Raw genomic sequence first — 24,574 nt, 5'->3', positions numbered from 1 at the left:
GTCCTACGCTCAGGCCTCCTTCTGGAAGCAAAGCAGTGCCTGCGAGACCTGCGTGGATGGAACAGCGAGGACATCTGGAGGTCATTTGGGAGACATGCATGTTACACGCGGGCCACCGGCGATTTATGGTTTTGAGAAACAGATGCGCTAAGCTAATAGCTCCAGTAAAAATATTGTTTTCTTAAAAAAAAAAAACCACCCAAAAGACAAAGGCCAAGTTCCTAAAAACACTTAGATTCACCTGAAACCCCCCACTCTCTGTCTCACACACGCGCACACAGACGCACACACACACAGGGACACACACGCACACACACGCAAAAACAAAGACGTTACTTTTGCCGAACGCGAGAACATTTCAAAAGCAGCAGGAGACTGTACAAAACTGTCTTAAATATTTTCTGTAGCCGTCGAGTGGACTCTGCCCCCCAGACCTCGGTCCAAGTCACCTCACTGATCCTCTGTGCGCCCCGTGTGCCTCACCACTCGTAGGAAAGATAGAAACCAGATGCGACGCGAGGCTCTGAGGCGCCCCACTCGCGTCCCTCCTATGTGCTCGGGGTCATCGCCGGGCTCGCGGGGCCGTTGGCGGCGTGTTCGGGCCCCTCGGGGCCGCTGGCGGGCCGGGGACCTTCCTGCTCGGTGCCCCCTTCCAGGGCCTTCTCGGGGGCGCCGAGGGGACTCACACAGTTAGCCTCCTGCCTCCCCTTGTCCACTTCGTTGTCGAATTCGATTTTATCCTCTCGGCCGGGCTGCTTCTTCACTTGTCCGTTCTGGGCGGGATAGGTGCTGGCGATGACGTCGTACAGGAACTGGTACTGCTCCTGGGAACGCAAAGCAGCGAGAAATCCCGTGAAGCAGGTTCCCGGCGCCGCGGGGGGTGGCGCGGCGAGTTGAGCACCCCCCTGTCCCCGCTGCGGGCTCGACTCCCGGTCGGGACACACGCCCAGGTCTCGGGCTCGATTTCCCCGGGAGGAGGCGTGCGGGAGGCGACCGGTGGACGGGTCCTCTCTCATCGACGTTTCTCTCTCTCTCCCCCTCTCCCCGCGCCCTCCCGCTTTCTCTAAATTCATGAAAAAACATCGTCAGGTCAGGGTTAACCCGTCTAAGTGAAAATGGAAAACGTCCGAAGCAGAGGTAAGAGAGACACTTACGAACGTAGGGACCATGCCTGGCCTGGCCTTGCGTAGAGATTTCACTACTTGGAAAACGTCTATCACATCTTCAGTCTCCGCACTTTCCAAGAGGTTAAACAAAGTACAGAAGAGTCCTGTTTGCTGAGACCCATCTCTGGGAAAGGAAGGAAGGATTGAAAAATAAAAAAAGGTGTTGAGGATCAGGCGGCGTGAAGCGGGCGGGGGGGCGTGGGGAGGGCGTCGGGGGCAAGCCCCACGGCCCCGCGCACCTGCAGTGCACCAGGAGAGGTGCGCTCTTCTGGTGTTTGCCGCCCTCGGCGCGGTTCCTCGCGGGGAGCTTCTGTTTGAGGCTCCGGATCATGGAGACCAATTCTTTGGGATCCGGGGGAAGCTCGTCCACTCCCCACTTGCTGTACTGATACTGGTGCACCGTGCGGGGCTCTTTCCTCTGCAACGGGGGGGGGGGGGGGGGGGGGGGCGTTAACCGAAGCGAGGGGCAGCCCCCGGGGTAATCGCGTTCTCCCGCTGCCCAGGGGCTGTTGTTTAGAGCGTTTAAACGCTTTGATCTGAAAACGTGACTGTAGAGACGGTGGCTCTGCTTTCCTGGAGTAACGTACGTCGATTTATTTTTATTTTTTTTGCACCCGATTTGCTTACATGAAAGACACGCGCTCCGGGAACTGTTTACCTACCTTGGAATGTCTCAGCTCGAACACGCGCAGGGTGTACGCGGAGGACACGGTGGCGCCCTTCAGCTCCACCTCCACGTCGCCGTGGGTCTGGGTCCCTTCGCCCCAGTACTGAGCGCAGGCCTCCTGGAAGAGAAAGGACAGGGCTCGGCAACTTCCCCGCACGTGTCCTGCGTCTCCCTGTCTCCGTCTGTCTCTCCTTTCTCCTTCCCGCTGTGCTACTCAATTAAAACCACTGATTCTGAAACTGAAAGCTGCCCGTAAAACTCCGAAATCTGTTTCAAGTATGGGGGGGGGGGCCTCCTTGCAACAGGCGCGTGGTGTTTCCCTGTGGGATGCGGGGATCCGGGAATTACCGAGGCGGCCAGGACACCCCAGGAACAGCCCTGTCCCCTCAGCTGGGGGCCCCTGACCTTCCTCCCTCCCTTCCACGCCCCTGCCATCGCCTCTTCACAACGTAGGGGCTGAGCGGCTTCCCGTAGGTCATGACCTTGGGGAAGGACTGGGCATCTCTGCCGCTTGGCCCCTGTATCTGATGACCGAGGCCGTCAGCAGCTCAACAGACGCTGAGCGAATCTCTATCTACGGGGTCAGACTGAAGAGCAGGTGACTTGCAAAGGTGTGTCCTGTCCACAGACCAACCACTGTCCCCCAGCGCTGACAATGACGGCCATCCCTGGCACCCCTGCCTGCGCTCCCGGGACACTGACCAGCTTAAACGATTTGGATGAAGGGAAAGATCGCTGCAAATATGAACATCTCTCTCTTTTTTAAAAAAAAGCCACGCAAAGAAATAAAAAACAACTTTCTATGTTCAGCGTAGGGGACCAGGAAAAAGAGAGAGAGAGAGACGAGGCAGATAATATGATTTTTTATGCTTATGAGGCTATTCATGAAATGAGCTTTCACAGGAGTCAGAGAAAGTGTTTGGTGCTAAAATTTAAAAGATCAAAAAAAGAAAAAAAAAAGAAAAAGAAAGCCCGGCAGGCGTGGCTCAGCGGTTGAGCGTCGACCTGGGATCCAGGCGATCGGGGTTCGATTCCCGGTCGGGGCACAGGCCCGGGTTGCAACCCCCGGTGGGGGGCGTGCAGGAGGCAGCCGGTCGATGTTCTGCTCTCACATCAATGTTTCTCTCTCCCTCTCCCTTCCTCGCTCTCTAAAACCAATAAAAAATATTTAAAATAAGATAAAATATGACTGAAAGTACAAACCTGGTCTCGGTTCTTCAGCTCCGTCAGCATAACAATGACCTTGACTTTTCTTTGGAAAACCATCTGCCAAAAGTCCCCGATGGTCTCCTTCAGGGGCCCTTGGGCAGCAATCATCACTTCGGGTTTCCAGTAACTCTGTAAAAAACCCAAACGTGAGACTCCGTTGCTGCTGCTAACAGACCAGAGCAGTGGATGCTGAAATAACCACCTGGGAATTCAGGCCCTTGCTATTCACATCAGCGTTACATAAAAATATTAAGATTCTTGGGTCCGAGACACAACGTGAAATCTGTAGGTAAGATGCTCATTCAGTTAAAGATAACACTTGGCTAATGTAAGATCAATTTAGAACATATCTTACAAAACTAACAAGTTACCCCTTCCAAAAATGCCTTTTCCCCCCTAAAAATGTTAATCTGATGGTAAAAGGAAATTGGGTAAGTATCTCAAGTTATCTTCACTATCTCTCCTCTCTTGGTGTCTACATTCTTACCACAGCTCGTCCGTCATTCAATTAATTCTATGAATGTGTTTCGGGAGAATTTGGAATAAGCCCAACTTAGTATATATGTAAAAAGCATTTCCTGAATGACGACAGGTTTCTCGTTTGAATTCTCAGTTTGTCGCAAAGAAACTCAACGAATAATTCAGATAATCTGAACGAAAGGTTTTCAACTGTACAAACACGCAAGCCCGGGTTTGCTTACGATGTGAGTGTCTGAGTAAATACAAACGTTTCCAAACACTTGCCTTTGCTCAAGTTTTATTTTTCAAACTCATACAGTTGGAGTTGCAGTCGTCAAGAGTAGCAACTAACAGCATCGTCTTATTTGATAAGACAACCCGTTAGGTTTTAATATCGTTCAGTCTTTTGTTAAGTTAAAATGGAACTTTTAACTTATTAAAAAATGTATTAAAAAATGGAAACGGTCAAGCCAATCAACACAGGTCATGGCCAAGCTCACCCGCCTTTTATAAGATCACTTAAGAGTGATCTGTAAGAACCTCGATGCATGTTCGCGGGGTCAGACCCTGGGCGGCGGAGACCTGGCACCTACCGTGACGAACGAGGCGTTGATGTATCTGCCCGCCTCCTCCGCGTCACTGTCGTCGTCCGAGGACTCGTCCGAGTCGTGCTCGCTCTCCTTGCTCAGGTCCAGCTCGTGTTTGAGCTGCACCCGGTTAAAGTCATCTGTGCAAAACAGATGCGTCGTAAGTCTTCCTTTAAAACATCAAATCCCTGCTCGACGGCCACGTGGAAATCAGAAAGTAATTTAAGGGCGACAGATCGCATTACGTAAATTTTTATCCTCGTGGGACAGAAGCCTGCATACAACTCAGCTCTTATTGATTAGCAAATTATAGCAAAGAAGACTCAGAAGGCCCCGGACAGGTTCCAGGAGACACGCTTGGGACGTAATTCAATGTTGAACAACAAATAGGCGTCATAACTTCCCGTGGGATCGTTCAACCTCGAGTTTCCCGTGGACTATTACCATTCTGCTTGATATAAATTTAAAACTACATATATAAATTAATAAAATACACCGCTTCGGTAAAAACCTACTTTTCCATTGTATTCTATTAACATTTAATTAACAGTGTATCTCCAATAAATTATTACTAAATGAAAAGATCTAGTTCATCACTCCTCAGTTTCTCAATGAGAAATTTTTTTAATAACCCGATCGAATGACCTGAGCAGCTACCTCCCCATCAATCTCGTATTTTAAACGACATTCAGAAAGAATCCTCCGGAAATTGCCCAGGTCGACCGTGTCGGGATCCGACTTATTTGGTCGTCCGGTTTGTTAGCCGGGGTTATAACTTCAGTGCCTACAACCGAGTGAGATTATAGCGGCCCCAGACGCGGGGCCCTGTCAACCCGCTCACACGGCGGAATCCAAGTCTCGGGAACTGGGAGTATTTGGGTCTGTGAGGATCAACGACCAGCATTTTAGAGTCTTCTCACCTCCTCTCCCCCCCCCCCCCCCCCCCAGCTGAGCAGGGAGAAAGGGCAGAAAGAGAACAGACGTGTGTAGTCTTTGCTCCCGGGCGTCACCCTGGGGTCAACGGTCAAAATAGACGGAAGGCGAGACAGGCCCAGCAAAGAGAACTCGGCCTTCTCTCCTCCCGCCGTCAGTGGCCGCATCTTTCCCACAACCCAGCCCCGAAATAACTGGTGGAAAGGAAACACCGAGCACAGCCGGCCCTCCAAAGCCCACGGCGAATGTTTGGGGCTCAGGGTTACACAGCCCGTCGGCTACTCTCTCCCCCGGCCCAGCGCTGAAAACTCGCTCCGAGGTCATCCCTGCGCGTCCGCGAGGGCCTTCCCGCGAACAGACCCAAAACCGCCTGCGTGGAATAAAACCAAAGGGGCTACGTACACGGGATGACGGAGGAGGTCCTGTTTTTGCTTTTATTTTCTTCCTGGTTCCCGCAGTGCTGCACCCGCCAGCTCCTGTACGAAGGGAGTCTCTGCGGGGGGACCGGAGAGAAACGTGGGCTCAGACCACGGTCCCCGCGGAAGGGGCACCTTGAGGAAGAGCCTTTCGTCCCGTTTTGTGGAATTTACACACATCCCCTGCAGCTCACAGTTGTTAAGTTTGCCTCTGAATTTTCCCGCTTTAATTGCTCGGGCACCCGGCACTGTTGCCACGGTGAGTTTGGGTTTAAAAACACACGATTATGCACCAGAACATGCTGCTTCCTTCGGGGTGGCTAGTCCACCCCGTGCCTGCAGGGCAGGTCGGCCGGGACTGTGTCACCTGTGAACACCTCCACCTCCACCCCCCTCTTTTGCTCCAAAACATTACACGATCCTGACCCTGCATCTGATTAAAAGCTTAAGAGAGCCACTGGGCGGTAACCCCTCGGACGCCCTGAAATCACGATGAACTACACCCTCGCCAGCCTTCAGAGTAATTGCCTCGTAAAGAGGTTGGGACACACGTCTTTCCCCTTCGGTGTCGGTCTTCAGCTCCCGCCAGTCGGATTCCTAAGGACTCGTAAACCCCCCCTAATGACGTCCCCTCCAAACCGGGACCAGATGGGGCGCGAAGGTGAAGGCGGGACCCTCCCTCGCCTCCGGCCCCGAGGCCGAGGTCCTCTGCTGTGACTATGACCCTTTATTTTACACCAGCTCAAGGAGGGGCGGTTAAGAGCGTGGGCTGCAGAGCCAGGTTTGTACGTTTAAGCGAGTCCACGCAGCAGCTGTGAGGCTCCCGCAGACCTGATGATCGTCATGCGCGAGTTTCATCACCGTTAGGACCTGTTAGTACCTGGAACTCGGCCTCCAGGGGCGACGGCTCGCTGGGCGGGTCTCTCTTCTTCATGTTAGCCAGGTAGGGATGCAATTCAGACAAGCTCACTTCTGTTTCCCCAAACTGGTTGTACTCCACCAAGGCCTGATGGATCAAGATGTACTGTGCCTACGCGATCAGGGGAAAATACAGATTATTAGCTGGGAGCTTACAGTCTCATGAATCACATTGAGATAAAGCCCATGAGTTCGCTCACATGGGGACAATGCACGGAAAAGAAAACTCTTTCTCTCTGATGTTTAAATATTCCAGAGGTTGGTTCTCATAGTTCTTTGGAATGTGAACAAGTTTCATCTCAGGCCAATTTTTTTTTTTTTTTTTTTTTGCAGAAAAATAGTTTGCTAAATAGGTGAGGCATCTACCGTGCAGCGCCTGGCTTCTATTTTATTCCCAAAAATTAAAAAAAAAAAAATTATCTGTTACTTCCTAAGTGGCTTATTAAGTGAAATTACTAATGCCTGACGCCCTAACCACTGGGCCACAGCAACCAGGGCCTGCGCTTTATTTGGTGACTCACTTGCTCACTGTTCTCACTGAGCATCCGACCGCCTGGAGAGACGGAGGCCTAGGTCAGGCCCCTCGACGTCGTCGGGGCCCACTGAGCCCGCGCGTCCACATTTGGCAACTCCCCGCCTCAGCTGACGTGCATTTAGGGGGGGTTCCAATTTCCTTGCTACCCTAACACTGGGGGACACAGCAAACATTCCCGCCCGTGTTTCTTGCTGTGCACGTGCTCTTGGGGGGGGGGGTGCGCGGGTGGAATTGAGGGGCCAGGTGCGGACCCGTCCAGTTAACCGTGGTCACTTAACAATTCCCGGCCACGTGCCCCGGCCAGGCACCTGCCCAGGTGTTTACCCGAATTGCCTCCCTCATCGAAACTCTCTGGTCGCTGTCCCTACTACAGACGACTTAGGGGAGGCGTGGACACGTCAAAGGCTTTTCAGAAGGAGGCGGCGTTAAGAGTTACGAGCAAGGCTGGAACGCTGGGAGCCCGGCCCCGAGCGCAGGCTCTCAGCAGGGTGCTCCCTGTCTCCCTAGTTGCTGAGATGCTGCCAAACTGGTCTCCGGTCTTCTTACTTTTCCCCCAATATGATAAGCGTGGGTGCCACTGCATTATTTTTTAAAAACTATTTTTCCGCATTCTCTTTCCACACTGTGCTCAGCCGCTAATGCAAAACGCCTCTAAGATTGGAGCTTAGCGGGCGCGTTCGTTTCCGGGAAACGGAAAAAAAATGGGGGTGGGGGTGGCAGAAGGGAGCATGGAGGGGCTGAATGGCGATGGGAAAAAATAACAAAAAATAAAAAAAGAAAGAAACGCACTTCACCCGCTGTTTGAGTCGGAGGGGAATCGGGGGGGGGGTGGGGCGCTGACGATCGCCACGCCCTCCCCCAAAAGCTCTGGGTCGGGGAGCCCCCGGGAGAATCGTGAACGAAGGTGGGGACCTACCTCCACCTGCACCATCAGGCACCTCTGCCGCCTCAGCTTGACCACGTAGCCGTACACGTCCACCCTGTTCTCGGCCTCCAGGCTCTCCAGCATGGCGTCGATGCCGATGTAGGTGCCGGTGCGCCCAACGCCAGCGCTGGCGACCGAAGCACAGCGGAGGCGGCAGGGTCGCCGCAGGGCAAGGGGGGCAGAAGCCGAGGGGGGTGAGACAGAGCGAGGAGTGTGAGCTGCTGCTCCCCGATGGTCCCCGGGGGGCACCGCCACGGGAGGGTGGCCCTAGCAGCCCCGGGCCAGGCCGGAGGCCCCTCACCTGCAGTGCACCACGATGGGGCCGCTGAAGAAGTTGCTGAAGGCGTTGACCCTCCTGCGGAGCTTGAGGAGCAGGTGGGAGTCCTCGGGCACCCCGTGGTCGGGCCAGCTGGTGAACTGGATGTGAGTCACCTCTCTCCCCGACACCTTTTCTTTTACCTAATCAAGAGATAATACGTCCTTTGAGCCGATTTATTTATTTATTTTTTCCAAAAGCAAACTGCTTGATGTAAATAAGCGGAAGGGGGGCCGGTACAAATAGCTCCTCACGCGGGTGCCTTTTTTAGTGAATCGCGGTCGCCGTGATGTCATGCAGGGCGGACATGCGCCAACCGGTCGGCAGTTACTCACCAGGAGGGCGAGAGAGGGAGCGTTCGCGTCGCCGAAACTGCTAGAAAGTTCCGTGCCGCCAAGTCAGAAACAAACAGAAAACGCGCGAAGACGCGGGGTTGAGGGTTGGGCGTGAGAAGAGAGAAAGCGAAGGCCGTTCTCACAGCCCATTGAAACCCTTCTACGTGGAGGCCGGCAAACAGGACTGTTGTCCTGGCCAAGGATTTGGTTAAACTCTGCTCCTGACCAGCCCTGGGGGAAGCCAGCCCAGATCGCAGCTCATGTTTGTCCCAATTCCGAGGTCACCGCTAGAAGACGCGGGGTTCACGGTTCTCTGACCAGGTGTGAGGGGGGAGCGCCTACGTTTAGAGGACAGAAGAGGCAATGAAGCTCGGCTGGTTGTACTCTTCTGATAGGAAGAGTGACGACGTTAACGAGCAATAAGAGCGTCAGCCCTGGCCGGTGCGGCTCGGTTGGCTGAGCGTCGGCCCATCCGCCCGGAGGTCACTGGTTCGATTCCCGGTCAGGGCTCAGGCCCAGATTGTGGGCTTGGCCCCCAGCGGGGGGGGAGCAGGAGGCAGCTGATTGATGTTTCTATCATCATCGATGTCTCTCTCTCTCTAAAACCAATCAAAACACCTTTAAACAAAATAGGAAGGTCCGACTAGTCAAGGTAACCAGATGGGCAATGACCTCTACATGTCACCCGCCCGGGGCCTCCGTGGTTTAGTTCATCATTTAACCATGAACCGCTGGTGGGATTTTCCCACAGCCCTCTGTGGGTAGAGCGATTAGTGAGACCACGAAAACCTTAGAAGACCTTGGGATAAAGCCCCCACTGGTGTTTTGTTTTTATTTTTATTGCAGAGACTATATCTGGAAAACACTGAAATATGACTTCAATTACTGAAAACCCTTCCATAAGTGAGATTCAGAGAAAATTTCAACGCTGTCTGGAAACACCTCTATTTTTAACAGCTTTATTAAGATAAAACTCATTTGTTTACAGCGCAAGTTTTTTTATTATATTGACAGAGTTGTCAACGCATCGCCACTACCTAATTATAGGACATTCCCCCCCCCAATACTCACACGGAGCGGCTGTCATCTCGGGCTCTGCTCTGGCCCCTCCATCCCAAGCAACCGCTAACCCCTTCCTGTCTAGGCGTTCGCCTGGTCTGGACTTTTCATAAGTGAAATCATTCTCATTTGTGAAGGCTTCCGTCTTAGTTACGAGTCAAGGCCGCGCTGATAGTTTTCTGAATTAAACACTTCATCTCCCCTACTTTGTGCTTTTTATAGTAGCCTCAGATAGCGCCTTACATATAAATATTCTTCTCATAATGGTAATAAGCCCATTGAGAATAGAAACCATTTCATCATTCATTCCATAAGTCAGTAAATTTACTCAACACATTTCATGAACTCTCTTCTTGACAGGCCAAGAGTCAGCATCACAAATACTTTCGACGTGACTCGGACAAACTCCCCTTCCACCGGCGACTTACCTTGGCCCCGTTGGCTTGTGTCATCGAACCAGCCCAACTCGCCCCCCTGTCGGTCATGAAAACTCATTTCTCCCAGGAATAGTTTAACTGCTCGCCCTGACTATTCCATCACTGCCTTTAAAAATTACGTAGGAAAGCGAACTCACGTTGGTGATGTTGAACTTCTGAATGATGTAATCGGGGCACATCTTGTAGTCGGTCACCTTCACGAAGACGTCCCCATACTCCCGGCTGCTCTCTTCCACCGATGGCCAGTACTCTGCACACTTGTTCTACAGTTTAAAAAAGTCATGAACAGTTACGGTTTCCCATCGAAACACATTTGTCTATTAACCCTTCTTTACACCAAAACATGAAAATAAAAACGCAGTCCTTGGAAATTCTCAAAAGGTTAGTAGATTCTTTTTTAAGCACATAGGCGCTTTCAGCTCGAGGCTGGAGACGTCTCCCATTCCCCATGAACCTGTCCTGGGGATTTTCTTCCTACCACCTCCCAGACGGTGGGCCTTCCCAGGGTGGGCCTTCCCAGGGTGGGCCTTCCCAGGGTGGACCTTCCCAGGGTGGGCCTTCCCAGGGTGGGCCTTCCCAGGGTGGGCCTTCCCAGGGTGGACCTTCCCAGGGTGGGCCTTCCCAGGGTGGACCTTCCCAGGGTGGACCTTCCCAGGGTAGCCGATGTGAGGGAGGAGCGCTCGTGGGTCAGCAAAACAGTGTGGTTGCCTGTGGTTCAGTTCAGGCCGGGGGATGGGGAGCTTTCTCCCATCCTGGTCACCTGACATGAGTGACCACCCACCTGCCCCAGGTCCGTTTTGTCTCAAGGATCCACAAGTACTTGTGAAATCACTCATAGAAATCGACTGGACTTGTAACAACACCGCAAGGAAAGGGGGGGATCAATTTAAGTCCGGCAGGTGAACAGAAAGGTTGCAATTTTATCCAGATGTGCACAGCAGTGTGCAGGTGCGGATTTTATTTTCATACGTGTGTGAAAAATTGGTGTTGCTCTGATTAAAACAGGGAGCCGTCTCAGCTGGTCACCGAGCAGGTGACCGTGGCTTTTGGGAATGCGACCCAGCGCTCTCTCTTCCCGGGCCCCCCCCCCACCTCCCCCCGGGAACCTTCCAGGTGCTCACCCTGTTTCCTTCTTCACACCGAGTGACCATGACAATGACCGTGGCCTTCTGTTCCCAGATCATCCTCCAGAAATCATCAACGGTCTCATCCCTGGGGCCTAGCGGGGGAACAAATACAAGCTAAGGCTTATCTTCTTTTAAGTGCTTATTAAACGATGCTTCAGAGGGAACACTGATCCTCCGATTGATTACCTTGGGCGGCGATGTACTTCCTGGGCTCCTTGAAACCCTGCGCAAAACACACACGAAGGTGAGTCATTCACTGAACACGCAGTTAGTCGTTTCCACGCAAACCCGGGAGCCAGAGAAAGCTGCTTTGGAGCCACTGTTTCCTGGCCGTGGATTTCCCTGGCCGTTTTCGGCTACAAGGGGGGTTTTCTAACTCGCTACACAAATCGGGTGGCGTTTACGAACAGCAGTTGTGACTTCACGGGTCTTTGCTCAACACCCAGAACGTTGAAAAAACTACACATCCTTCTGAGCTGTGAAGTTTTACGAGAGTAACCCAGGCTTTTCTGTGTTTTATATCCTGCCAACCCCACAGCGCCACCTGCCACCATTCAAGCCCCCTTACCAGACGTGCGCTTACTTTGGGGATTTCCAGTCAATCTTTTTAAATAAATCATCCTGAGGTTACCCTCCCATTTCTACCTGGACTCCATTCTACAGAAGAGATAGGCCCGGCTGGTGTGTCTCAGCAGCTGAGCACTGACCTATGAACCAGGAGGTCATGGTTCGATCCCCGGTCAGGGCACAGGCCCAGGTTTCGGGCTCGATCCCCAGCAGGGAGCGTGCAGGAGGCAGCCGATCAATGACTCTCTCTCATCGTTGATGTTTCTTTCTCTCCCTCTCCCTTCCTCTCTGAAATCAATAAAAACATATTTTTTTTAAAAAATAGACATTACCTGCGTAGGCCATTGAGTCGAATATCCTGGGCACCAGAAGCATTTTGAGTCTTAGTATCACTTGATTTGTAAGGAAAAACCCTAAATTATATGTAGTCCCGACAGCCAATAATAAATACCTATTCTTGCAAATATCGGGATCTTGGTGTTTGTGGCAGTGATATTACGGGCTTACGTCAAAGCACCTCCGGTGATGTTTCTAAAATTTTGCCCCGACAAAGAAGGGACCGAATGCCAGTGGCCGAGGCCCACACGGCGAAGGTGTAAAATAACCTGGCAGCGAGCATTTTACTCACGTCAATGTAGCTGGCGTTTATATAGTTGGACCCTGGGTCTCCGTTTATTTCAGACAGTTCGACCCGGTTCTGGTCATCTGTCCAAAGGAAAGAGAAACAAGTCAGCGCGACAATGAAGAGCCGAGGAGCCCGGGCGCCCCGCTCCCGGCGAGCACTCACAGGGAAGGATGTCAACATAGCGGTTCTTGTTCTGGTTAAAGGGTTTCCGAGCCTCCTTGATGGTGGACTTGCTGAACACCCGGGGGATGCTCTGAAAGACACGAGATCCCGGGGTGAGGCTGGTTCAAGGGGAACAGTGTTCCCCTCGCCGTGATCACCGTGGAAACGAGCGGGCCTGGACCGCGCTTCCTTCATGCCCACGGGCAGGCTGCGTGGGGTCACGGGGGCGAGCGTGGAGGAGCGATGCCAAAACTCACTTAGAAAACGAAGGGCGGGCTGCTTGGAGGATGAATTCCACTCTTTGAGAATAAACTCTCGGTGACAGGAAACTGAGCATTAATTGCTCTGCCCCTTCAAAATTCCCTTAAAAAACCACCGTAATATTGCAGTAACTACATGTGGTGTCAGATGGGCACTAGAGGTGTCACGGGGACCCAGGGGTAAGTTATACAGGTGTCTCATCACGGGGGCGGACACCTGAAGCGAATCTAATATTGTACATCAACTGTAATTTAAAGATTAAAAAAAGCCCGGCCGGGCGGGGCTCAGCGGTTGAGCGTCGGCCTAGGATCCAGGCGATCGGGGTTCGATTCCCGGTCGGTCAGGGCACAGGCCCGGGTTGCGGGCTGCAGCCGATCAATGACTCTCCCATTGATGTTTTTCTCTCTCTCCCTCTCCTTTCCTCTCTCTGAAATCAATCAAGATACTAAAAAAAAATAAAAAATAAAATAAAAAAAGATTAAAAAAAAAAAAAGGAAAACAAAAACTCATAGTCACCGCCCACAGTGTGGCGGTTACCAGAGGGAAGGGGGTGGAGGGGTCATGAAGGGAAACGGGGCCCAAAGATACGGTGACGGAAGGAGACGGACTTGGGTTGGCGAGCACACGGTGCAGAATACAGGTGATGCACCGCAGGACTGTGCACTTGAAACCTACATAATTTAATCACCAAGGTCACCCCAATACATCTGATAAAAAATAAATAACACTAAGAAACAAAAAGAAAACCAAACATAACACGTAGTTAGGTGACTCCTGAGAATCCAAAGAAAAAAAACCAGCCACGGAGGCGTTGCGACACAGTCTCGCAACGTGAATGATCGCAGGGGGGCATTATTGCGGAATATCGACTGGTCCCCGACTCGGGGTCTCTCCTCTGGTCCGCCCGTTTCTGCTGAGAATATCTGCCCTGACGGTGCTGATTGCTGTGTGGGATCCAGGATGAAGGCAAATTTCGACGGGATTGATCTTGATAACTGAGGGTCGTTTCCCCTTGTCTACCCAGAAGAGCCCGCACCTGAAATTCAGCCAGGAAAAGCCTCCCCTCGTCGGCGATCTTCCTCTTGTAAGTCTCCAGCAGGACGTCCGCGTGGATGGGCTCCACCGTCATCAGCTGCTTTTCATCGTCTGAAAGCAGATGAGAGACCCAGGGCCCGCGTCACACGTCTGCCTCTCAAAGGTCCACACACAGGTTATTAAATTTGCACCTTGGATTTGATCCTTGATGATCAAGTAAAAAAAAACTTAAGCCTTGCCATTGTCGCGTCGGAGGAGATCCAGGTGAGATAACAGGGTTGGATTTTTATTTAAAGCGGACGGATTCAAATGTGGACGCGTGGGGGGGTGGGTAATTCCTTAGTTAAAAAATAGGCAGACTTACCCCTTACGACGAGTTCCTGTTGTTCATCCAAATTGCTGTGAAAATGAAAAAGGCGGGTTTTTATTCAGCATAGACTCCAGCTGACGTTCAATTCCTATGTAACAGATGCATTCGAGGAAGGAGGGAATGGGGGCGGGGGGGTAAGGAAAGAAGGGAAGAGAGTGGCAGGGGGGGACGAAGGAAGACTGGGGGTCAGGGGGCAGATGAAGGAGGCGAGGAGGCGACGATGGAATGATGAGGCCGCGGTTCGATTCCCGGTCGGGCCCGCGTTGCGGCCTCGATCCCCAGCAGGGGGCGAGCAGGAGGCAGCCGATCAGTGACTCTCCCACTGATGTTTCTCCCTCTCTCCCTCTCCCTTCCTCTCTCTGAAGTCAATAAAATAAAATAAAAGTTAAAAATAAAGAAATCCAGCCTGGCCAGGCGTGGCTCAGCGGTTGAGGATCAACCTGGGATCCAGGCGATCAGGGTTCGATTCCCGGTCAGGGCAGAGGCCCGGGTGGTGGGCTCGATCAATGACTCTCTCATCATTGATGTTTCTGTCTCTCTCTCCCTCTCCTTTCCTCCCTCTGAAATCAATAAAGGTATATTTTAAAAAAAGAGAAAGAAATCCACACGTAGAAAAAAACATTAATATTTAATATAAATGGACAAGACCATGCTGACAACCTCTGGTCCGAGGTTCCGCGATGAGCCGGGTGTCACACTGTCTTGTCGTTTTTCACTTATCTGGGTCCAAACTTGCCTCCCAGGTGGGTGTCTTCATCCCTATTACTATTATTGTTATTATTATTATTATTAATTTTGAAGTCAGTGCCTACCTGGACCGTCTCTTGTGCAGGTCATAGATTTTGTAGAGAACCACGAGCAGGGCTATGGATGTCACGACAATCAGAAAGACCAGGAATGTAATCAGTGCTCTGGAATTATCTAGAAATAAAAAAGAAATAACCCACGGAGAGAGATTACTATGCCATGTGGTTGGCTGGATTCTTTGAACAATCACCTTTGGCGTACTTACGCTTTAATATTTCCACTTGTTTTTGAGGTTTTAAAAAAAAATAACATATTTAGAACGAGTCCTGATAAATTCCCAAGGTTGTGAACTTTGCCTGTATTATTAAGAACCCCAAAAAACGATTTTGTATCTCTAAAGGGTCATCAAAATAGAGAAGAGCGGCTCTCTTCTCTTTAAATAACGTCCTTTTATGAGTTATTTTTTATGAAATCAACAATCCTTGAATCATTGAATTTCCTAGTCCGCATTGAAGATACTGTATTTTAAGATGACACTCATCTATACATGTTTTTTTCGGGTAACTTAAAATATTATGTTTTTGAAAAATAGATAATTTAAACATTTCATAATTAAACATGATATAAACGTAAGCTATTCAAGCTGTGTAAGTGTTAATATATTTTAAGTATAAATATAATGAAGAACCAAGTGATTACTTACATGATGTTGATTGGGAAGCCCTGTCTGGCAATCCTATATAATGCCCATTGTTGTAGCGGATCTGAATATCAGTGAGAAAAAAACAGAAAATAGTTTTCTAGTGTAAATTCTTATATTATAATGTAACACACACATTGTCTCTCATACAATGATTTTTTTATTTTCATGAAGAACATACTGGTTATCTTTAAAGTTGAAACTACAAGGTTATAGCAATATTTTAACAAATATTGTTTAAAAAGGAAATATGTAGCAGTGAAAAAGAGGTAAAGAAATCTTAGCCCAGTTAGCAATACTACTATTCTAACCCAGCACATCAAAATATTCCGAATTTAAAGTTCAATTCCCTAATAACAGGTCAATAGCTTCACATTTCATTTAAAAAGGAAAGCTCTGCCATGTAGTGTTAACAAGGGTCATCCATGAAAAGCACATGTTGATGATATGTAATGGATCGATCATATAAAGGTAATATATTGATATTTTGAAGGTCAACAATATTCTGACAAAATACTTGCTTTAAACTACTGTCTTGAGTACAAGGGGTGAACAGTGTGGAGTCAGACTTTGGAGACCTCTGAAATGTGACTGCATCAGACCTCGGAGCTTCTCGAGTCCCTGGGAGCAGGGGTCTCAGTGACCAAGGTCCACACAGTCGTTATTAGAACAGACATCAGCCCCACAGTGACCACAGGGGTTTTAATCCTACCTCAAAGGTGTACTGGGTTGAGTAGGAGAGATCCTTCACCAGGAAGTTACAGCTTTCCTTGTGGTCACCTTTAACCCGGGTGTCCCCCGTTTTGACGTCCAATATGTAGGAACCTGTACTGGGGCCGTTGAAGTGCTCGGGTCGGTCACAGGTCACCTGCATACTGTTATCTGACTTCTGCGAAACCTTTATGTTCTTGACCTCGCTCGGGTCTGTCCGAAGGAAGGAAGATCAGTTAATCATTTGGTAAACGCCCATTTCAATGACTCGACACCCTGCGTGTGCAATAGAAACAATTTTAGGTGTTCCTGGGGGGGGATGGCTGAGAAAGTGACAACAGTCCTTCCAAGAAAAAAATGGTAATGAAACATCTACAAATAAGCGTCCTGTTCAATTCAGTGAGCGTTGGCCTGTGGGTTGGGCTGGAAGCCTTGGGTGTTGATGCCATCCCCTGAGGACAGAGCAGAGGGCAGAGGCGAGGAGCCGAGCGGAGGGCCGGGTGGGCGGGAGATGACGGGAAACCAAAGGCCGACGTCCGATCCTCTGCGAATCGTGTCTGTTTTGATCGGAACGAAAGCATCAAGCTCGAGGACCCGGACGTTTGCCACCGAAAGCTCAATGACGTTAAGAACATTTACGTCTCCGGCCTTGAATAGGACGAGTTGTCTTGGTGAGCCCGGTGCCCGCGAGGGCGTCGGGGGCGACAGGCGTTGCCTTAGACACCTTTCTCTTGTTCCCTGAGCTCATGGACCTAACGTTGCCCTCAGGGCAGATCTAACGCTGGGCCCGGGGACCGCGGAGACATCAGACAGGTGGCAAGAACCAAATGCCACCTGAAAGGAAACCCCGGATGGACCATGTGATCACAAAGATGGGAAAGTGCTGGTGACATATTTTGTTTGAAGAGGTGTTTGGTCAGGCGAGCAGAGGGGAGCAAGGGAAAGCTTTGCGGGTGAGGCGTTATGTGTCTGATTGCAGTTGATATTTCTGGATAATAAAGAAAACCATAGACAAAGCATATTTAAATCTAAGTTGGTGAGGCACTTAATTGCCTGAAAGTTTACACACTGTACCAGTTAATATGCCCTCACGGGTCGTTTTTTATGATTCTTATGATTATCTCTGAAGAAGACAGAGAACCCAGGAAAAGTTTTAAAAGTATTGTGCTTTAAATTATTTTAAACCCTAGATGTAAACCAATGGGTCGATCAATGCACTTCCCAAAGGAAGCATAAAGGTAGATGTTCCGCATGTTAAAATGTTCACACTTTGCTCCCTGGCTTTCATAGGAAAAAAAAAAAATTAAAGCATATAACTTACATGTTGCTTCTGTCTTGAATTCACATGAGCTAACATTTCCATCACGCCTTATTCTTCCGATGACATAGGCCCCTACTGATACTTTATAACTTGTAAAAGGTTTCAAAGCTTGCAAATCATGCTTCGTCACCGTTTTACCTAGATTGTAGCATTCGGCATCTCGGGGGGGGGGGGGGGGGGAATCAAAACATTTGAGTCATGACAAGTCAAGATCGCGACATATTTCACTTGGTGCCTACACAAAATCACTCCTAGCCAACTGCAAACCCAGTGATTGAGAAATCAACACATCCTCAAGGTTCAGAAGTACATACAACGACCAGCAATTGTACCGAACAAATTCCATCATCATAAACAATCTCAAATGTCCAAAAATGTCGGTTTCAAAGGGTTAGTTTGGTACATACACTGTTTAATAAGTGCATTTGGAAGATGGTCTCTTTCCTTTCTGGGAAAACATAGCCCACAGTGGATATCATGAAATTCTTGAGTTGGGATGTTTCAGGAGGATGATTTTTTTTAAAGCAAAACTTTTTTCTAATATTTAACCTCCAGACTTGGACCATCGATATCAGCTACTGCATGGATTTCCTTAATATGTTTTTATTGATTTTTTTTTTTTTTAAGAGACAGGAAGGGAGAGAGAAAGAGAGAGAAACATTGATGAGAGAGAAAGATCGATTGGCTGCCTCCTGCAAGCCCCCTACTGGGGACTGAGCCCAAAACCAGGGCATGTGCCCTGACTGGGAATCAAACTGGTGACCTCTTAGTGCATGGGGTGATGCTCAGCCAACTAAGCCACACTGGCAGGGCTACTGTATGGATTTTAGATGTAAATCCATTTGATCATGAATAACTAGATCTACTCAACGGTGAGCAGGCACAGTTCTAGTGCAGGGCATAAGGATGCCCTCACGGTCACCGCGGCTCACTCCCTCAACCCATTGCTAGCCCTTTCCAATTCCTGATTTCCCTTTCCCGGTACAGGATTAAATTCTATACAAATTACCTGTAGCCTCTTGTTTATAACAGAGAGTAAAATTATGAAAAACACTTTGAGGAGGATCCCAGGTAATCTCTCCTTTGTCTGAACCTTTGGAACTACAGTTAAGCTGCTGAGGTGCTCCTGGAGCTGTGAAAAGAATGAAAATAAAATATAAAAATTAAGACACGTGGAAAGATTCTTTGTATGGTAAGCAGGCATTATTAACGCCCACACTTTAATTAATCCTGAATTAATAATGAAATGTTTAAAAGGACATCAGGTCATACTGAATTTGCTTGAGCGATCATTTAATAGAGTACGTGTCATCCCAGAGTGTCACTGCGACCTGAAAACACTCTGCTGACGTGAAGATGTGTGAGAGCCCCCCCCTTTTCTCTCGTGTATGTTACCACCTGGCTTTCTTGGTATTGCCAGATTTCCCTGGGCTGAAAATTGGTCATTGGTAGGACTGATGAATTTCCCAGTCCTTGTTTGAAGCATCACTCCTCACTGCTTCCAGGGACTGGTCATCAGGACTTGAGATGCAAGTTGACTAGGTATGGTTTATACTAAAACACACCCGTTTCAGGTGCAAAGTGATGGGTTTGGACACATGTATGCACCTCTATCACCGTCATGATCAAGATAGAGAACGTTCATGTCATCTCAGTCAAGTCAGCTCCCCGATGCCCTCTGAACTGCTCCTGTAACTGCAGATCCAATTGGTCTTTTCACCCATTTCATACAGATTAAACCCTGGAGCAGGTACTTCTCATGTCCTGCACACAGCGCTCTCAACACAATGTTCCAGAGATTCCATCATCTCACGTCAGTAGTCGGTAGTTCCTCTTATTTGTGAGTGGTGCTCCCCTGAAAGGGCGTACCACATTTTCCCTATCCATGCAGTTGAACTCTTGTTATCACTATTAGTTGAACTCTTGTTATCACTTGTACTGCTGGCATTTTAGTAATGATAATTATGATCCTGCCATAAACTTTTGGATTGGCCACTGTTTTATTAGCGTATTGCTCATATTACTTCTACCAGAGGCAGGATCAGAGAGGGGCCGAGGGTGGGAGCACCCCAAGAAGGAGTGATGCTCGGGGAAAAGGGAGATGAAATGGTCAGTGAGTGAGCAAGCATTTCACCAACCTCACAGTCTGTTTCCACCACAAGCTCCCAAGAACCTACAATTTGCAAAACAAACAAACAAACAAACAAATAACAAAATCTTGACAGGGGTTTGGATGCTCTGTCACTTGTTTCTAAATTCTACTTTAAAACGTTGATACAAGATACAGGTACGTTTCCCGAAACCTCTTCTCCAAATCTATAACATCAATTTCTGGGATACTCAAAGAGTCATAAGAACACAAAAAGAGAAGAAATTTTCCATATAAATGTAAATACTATACTCACTTCCAAAATCTGTTTCAATATTCCTGGTTTCTTCAATGACGATATAGTCATCATATTGTACTTTTGAAAAGCAAGTATAATTTGTTTTGGGAGTAAAGCCACTTGTGTCAATTCTCATCTTAGATGAACTAGAATTACCTGAAAGAAATAAGTATTGTATACGAATATATTAAAACAATATATTTAACTTTCTTTTTGGATTTCATATTTATAATTAATACCTATTAGATTGAAAACCTATGGAAATAGAATAATAAATAAAAGATCATGAAAACTACTAAAGCAATGTATTATTTTGTCACACTCAATTATAAAGAAAATATTAGGGAGTATAATGGATTTTGAGGGTGTCTCTAGTTTAACCGATGGAATGAGTTCCTGGTTCTCTCATCCTGCTTGTACCACAGCCGGGCATCTCCCCTCTAACAGCATGATGACAACCACTGGCACACTTATCCTCTGTGTGTGTCTGTCTCCCCAAATAGGGCCCAGCAGATGGCTTTATGCAAAGGGAGGGAGATTCCAACTCAAGCAATTCAAATAAAAGGGAATAAAAAAGCATTTAATCATTAATCATTACAAAGAAATGCTATCTCGCCCAGCCCGGCTGGCGTGGCTCAGTGGTTGAGCGTCAACCTATGAACCAGGAGGTCATGGTTTGATTCCCGGTCAGAGCACATGCCCAGGTTGCATTCTCGATCCCCAGCAGGGGGTGTGCCGGAGGCAGCCGATCAATGACTCTCCTCGTTGATGTTTCTCTCTCTCTCTCTCTCTCCATCTCCCTTCCTCTCTCTGAAATCAATAAAAACATATTTTTTAAAAAAGAAATGATATCTCAATTGCTGCCCCCCCCCCCTTAGAACCCAAACTCATATTCCTAGAGGCACTGACCCTTCTTTTTCCATTTTTCTTTGTTTGTGAATTTTGTTGGTGGAGGGCTGACCAAGTGAACTCTTGAGTCACACGATCCTACGTTATCACACCCTTCTCTGACAACCTCTTTAGCAGCGCCTTGTGTTTAACAGGTGCCGAGAAAACGGTTGTAAATTAACTGACTTTTACTATTTCAGAAGTTATTTTTCAGGGGGAGTATTTGTGTAATTTGTACATTTGAGTGGTGTGGACAGTAAAATGATTTGACTCCAAGCATATGAGAGAGAGAGATGGACAGATAGGGGGAGGAAGGAAGAAGGAAGGAAAGAACTTCCCACCACCGCAATTCCCTGATAAGGGCTATATTCTTACCACATTGATGCGTGTACTTAATTTTACTGGCATCACAAGTAGACGTTTTTCTTTCTTTCCACTCTAAACAAATGGAAGTGCTTGCTGCTTGGTCCTGTACACAATCAACTAACTGAAAATTTTCACGATCTGTCAAGCAGAAGATATAGAAATCGGTGGTTAATATTTGATGATGTGTGTTCCATGATCAATTACAGTCCCTGAAATTACGCTCATGACAGACTTTTGAAAAAGTCTAAACTCGGGTTTTGTGTTTCTCGATTACTGTTTTTGTGTGTGTTTTTTGTTTGTTTTTTTTTAACATCACTTATTTGGGTAGCATTTTATTTAGAATTTATGCTACTTTTAGGAAAACAGAACCCAAGCGAACACCTAGGTAAAACTGCATTTTTTTTTTTCCACATTCTAAAACACTTAGTCCATTTTGAGTTTTTAAATTTATATCTTCAGTTTTTGCATTTACTTCTGATTTTCCCCATTGAACAGTTATCACACAGAGTGTGAGGGCTTCCTCTTGGGGAGTGTCTTTTTTTAAAAAAAAAAAAGTTATTTTCTGTTTTTAATTAATTTCAGTAATATTTAGAGAAAATAAGTTTAAAAACATTGATATTTACCTGGTGGTACATATAATTCTAAAATTTTCTCTGGAGCTCCACATGTGTCATGAGAGATACTAACATTGATATTTTCACATTCTTTTAGGTTAGGGATCATTTTGTTGATACATGGATTAGTTGTACAGTTTACTTCCTCATTAACTTTTAGTTCTGCGGTAAATAATTTAGTTGTACTGTTATAATGGTAAACTGCACGGGCGTTGGCAAATTTGTCACCTGAAAAGAAATGAAGCAAAGCGGTGAGGGTTATTTTATTTTTCAGAACAAACCGACCTGCATGTAATGCAAACTCCTTAACTAGCAAATCGCTAACAAAATCCCCCCAGGAACATGGAAACTAGAGACACGTCCGGCCCCTCTGGAGTTTTCCTTTATAACTCCCTTTACTGCTTTATCAAGGACCCCGGCTTGTAAATTCCCATTTGGGTGATTATCAGATTAATGTCCCTCTTCCTTTCTGGACTCCGAGCAAAAGATCATTCCCTTAAATCCAGGTCCCTGCCTAAAACCTGTCACTAGTGGGCGTTCAATAATTACTTGTTGAATTGATGACCAAACGGATGATATTTTATTTTTTTGCTTTACAATGTCCTTTTGTTTATTTACTTATTTCATTATTTATTTACTTAGTTATATCAAATTTACTGGGGTGACCGAGACGGACAGTGACAGATGTTTTGAACTTCTTGATAAGCCTTCGGGGATTATCCACATGTTGTGTTGACCGCACATTCTATGCCACCCCAAAGCCAACTTGCTGCCGTTTCATTTTACAAACACCCAAACTGGAGTCGAGTGGCTTCCCCAAAGGTTGTTCAGCTCAGCATCATGAATCCTGATATTCAAAACTAGGTCTGAAGAGGGAGGCATCCAAGCCTCCTGCCCCCACCCCCACCCCAAGGACGCCGGCTCTTAAGGCTTGGAAATCATCGTTGGCGAGACGTTAGAGCTGGTGAGCTGAGTCTGCCGGGGGGTCTTGGGAGCTGGGCCCAAAGAAGGAAATTATTAAAGTATTTCTTTTATGCTGTCTCTGGGGAGGTAAACTTACCACATGGTTGCTTAGTTGTAGTAGGAACTGTAATAGAGAAAAAAAAATTCATGTTAGGATTTCTCCGCTATAGTCATTTGGGGGGGGGGGGGGCTACGTAGCGTCTATAGGGGTAGGTTTGACGGATCACACAGGGCTTGAGGTTCCTGGGGACAATGCTGGAGTTCAAAACTTCAGACGTCATAAACGAATGAGCTATAGTTCTATAAAACACTTTCGCGAATTCACCCGATCAACACAATTGGGATAGTCATACTATTAAGATTTTGGGGGGGCACACTTGTGATTATGGTACAGTGACACACAGCCATAACATTCTCAAGACACATCCCTTGATTTACCTCATCGTAGATTGATATAACCTCTAGAGAGGCCCGTTGACATGTTTGTTGAAAAAAGTCAGAAAATAGGCAAGGGGTGCTCCATTCTCTAATTTGACCTTTGTAAGAAATCACACACTGAGATATATCTTTTGAGCGTGGGATTGAACAGAACTGGGTGGAGACGTGCTCCGCGGGATCCTGCTACTCTGGTCTTTGAGCTCAAGAATTTGTGGGAGGCAGTGGCCTCGCAGGCTCGGCCCTGGGGACCACGGACAGGCACCCCGATGGCTGGCCCGTCTGTACCCTGCAGGCCCTGCCTCTGCCCATGGCCCACGCTGTGCGGCTGGAGCTCAGGCCTCTGCTACTCGGCACCTAGAAGGCCCAGCCCGTTAAGAGAATCGCTTCTTTTTCATCCCGACAGCTAACCCCGCTCTTAGAGAAAGGAGCCCTCGTCTGGTTGGTCATTTCTGCTCACGTTTTCATAAAGTACACAACTCCGGGGGGACGGCGCTACTATAGGGACACCATAGGTCACATCCTGTGCATTCTATACATTCTGTATGTTATCCCCTGGTCTCATCGCCTGCCATTCCCACCCTCAGGTCCACGACCCTCAATTGAACTTCTCAAAGCAAAGGCCCTTCTGTGAGTGCGCCCCAGGCGGGTGCTGGAGCTGTGTCTGCATGACTGGGGGTGAGGCTGTCACCTATGGTGGTGGAAGCGGATGAGAAGCTGCTTGCAGCAGGGCTCTGAGTGGATGTTGGTGGAAGGGCCAAACCTGCAAGGAAACGGAACAGAAGGATGAAAGTTAATGAGTTTGCCAGGTCGCAGGGCAAGGGGAAGACGCTTGAGTGAAGCGACTCTCCTGGCTGCATCTTTGCTAGAGGGGCCTCCTGTGAACTGACACTCGCTTGTTTCCAAAATAAGATCGTGGACCAAAGACTTATCTACATGTGACCTTTAAGAGAACGAAGAGTCCACGTGATGTGAACTAAACATTGTCTAAGCTGAGAGCAAAGTCCTCAATCTTTGGTGGGATTCTTACCGGGTGTGTGACCCTCAACCTACCCCCTCTCTCAACCATGACCCTCGTTAACTACTAATAAGGATGACAGTTACTCTCTTGCGCCTTGCATTTCATACCAGGCCTTTTATAATCTTCAGTCCCCACTGAAACGAGTATCACTGTACCCATTTTACAGGAGGAAAAACTGATACTCAGAAAGTATCAGTCACTTGTGCCCAAGTCAGCTACGAAGGTGAAGAGGCTGGATTTGGTCCCAGGGCTACACAACATGAAAGGCTCTTATTTCTCCTTTGCCACGAGCTTTTATAATAATAATAATAA

At 48.1% G+C, this 24,574-nt stretch overlaps 1 protein-coding gene across 1 annotated transcript; it reads right to left on the bottom strand.

The window, feature by feature from the left end:
- Positions 1–548: 548 nt before the first annotated feature.
- On the bottom strand, positions 549–24,574 carry PTPRC (protein tyrosine phosphatase receptor type C). Its single transcript, XM_087828871.1, has 27 exons — positions 23,933–24,574; positions 22,904–22,930; positions 21,853–22,071; positions 21,239–21,367; positions 19,994–20,131; positions 18,598–18,720; positions 17,589–17,747; positions 16,269–16,480; positions 15,560–15,620; positions 14,922–15,030; positions 14,104–14,138; positions 13,741–13,850; positions 12,444–12,534; positions 12,285–12,361; positions 11,276–11,312; positions 11,084–11,181; positions 10,100–10,225; positions 8,117–8,274; positions 7,807–7,942; positions 6,318–6,467; positions 5,424–5,514; positions 4,095–4,228; positions 3,037–3,171; positions 1,829–1,951; positions 1,406–1,584; positions 1,155–1,290; positions 549–824 (listed from the first exon to the last, which is right to left on the bottom strand). Exons 1-27 carry the CDS (start codon positions 24,099–24,101, stop codon positions 549–551), a joined length of 3,438 nt encoding a protein of 1,145 aa, XP_087684997.1. The 5' UTR covers positions 24,102–24,574.

Source organism: Miniopterus natalensis, chromosome 21, assembly GCF_054644295.1.
Source record: "Miniopterus natalensis isolate mMinNat1 chromosome 21, mMinNat1.hap1, whole genome shotgun sequence".
NCBI classification, from domain to species: Eukaryota; Metazoa; Chordata; class Mammalia; order Chiroptera; family Miniopteridae; genus Miniopterus; species Miniopterus natalensis.
The sequence above is the reverse complement of the archived record's forward strand: the minus strand, read 5'-3'. Positions and strand labels throughout refer to the sequence as shown.

Excerpts from the sequence above, each read along its gene's own strand:
- PTPRC (XM_087828871.1), bottom strand. The coding sequence starts at position 24,101 with ATGCAGCCAGGAGAGTCGCTTCACTCAAGCGTCTTCCCCTTGCCCTGC. Across the intron at positions 14,139-14,921 it reads CTGCACAAGAGACGGTCCAG|CAATTTGGATGAACAACAGG; the intron begins GTAGGCACTGAC and ends TCATTTTCACAG. Across the intron at positions 12,535-13,740 it reads TTTTCCTGGCTGAATTTCAG|AGCATCCCCCGGGTGTTCAG; the intron begins GTGCGGGCTCTT and ends CGTGTCTTTCAG.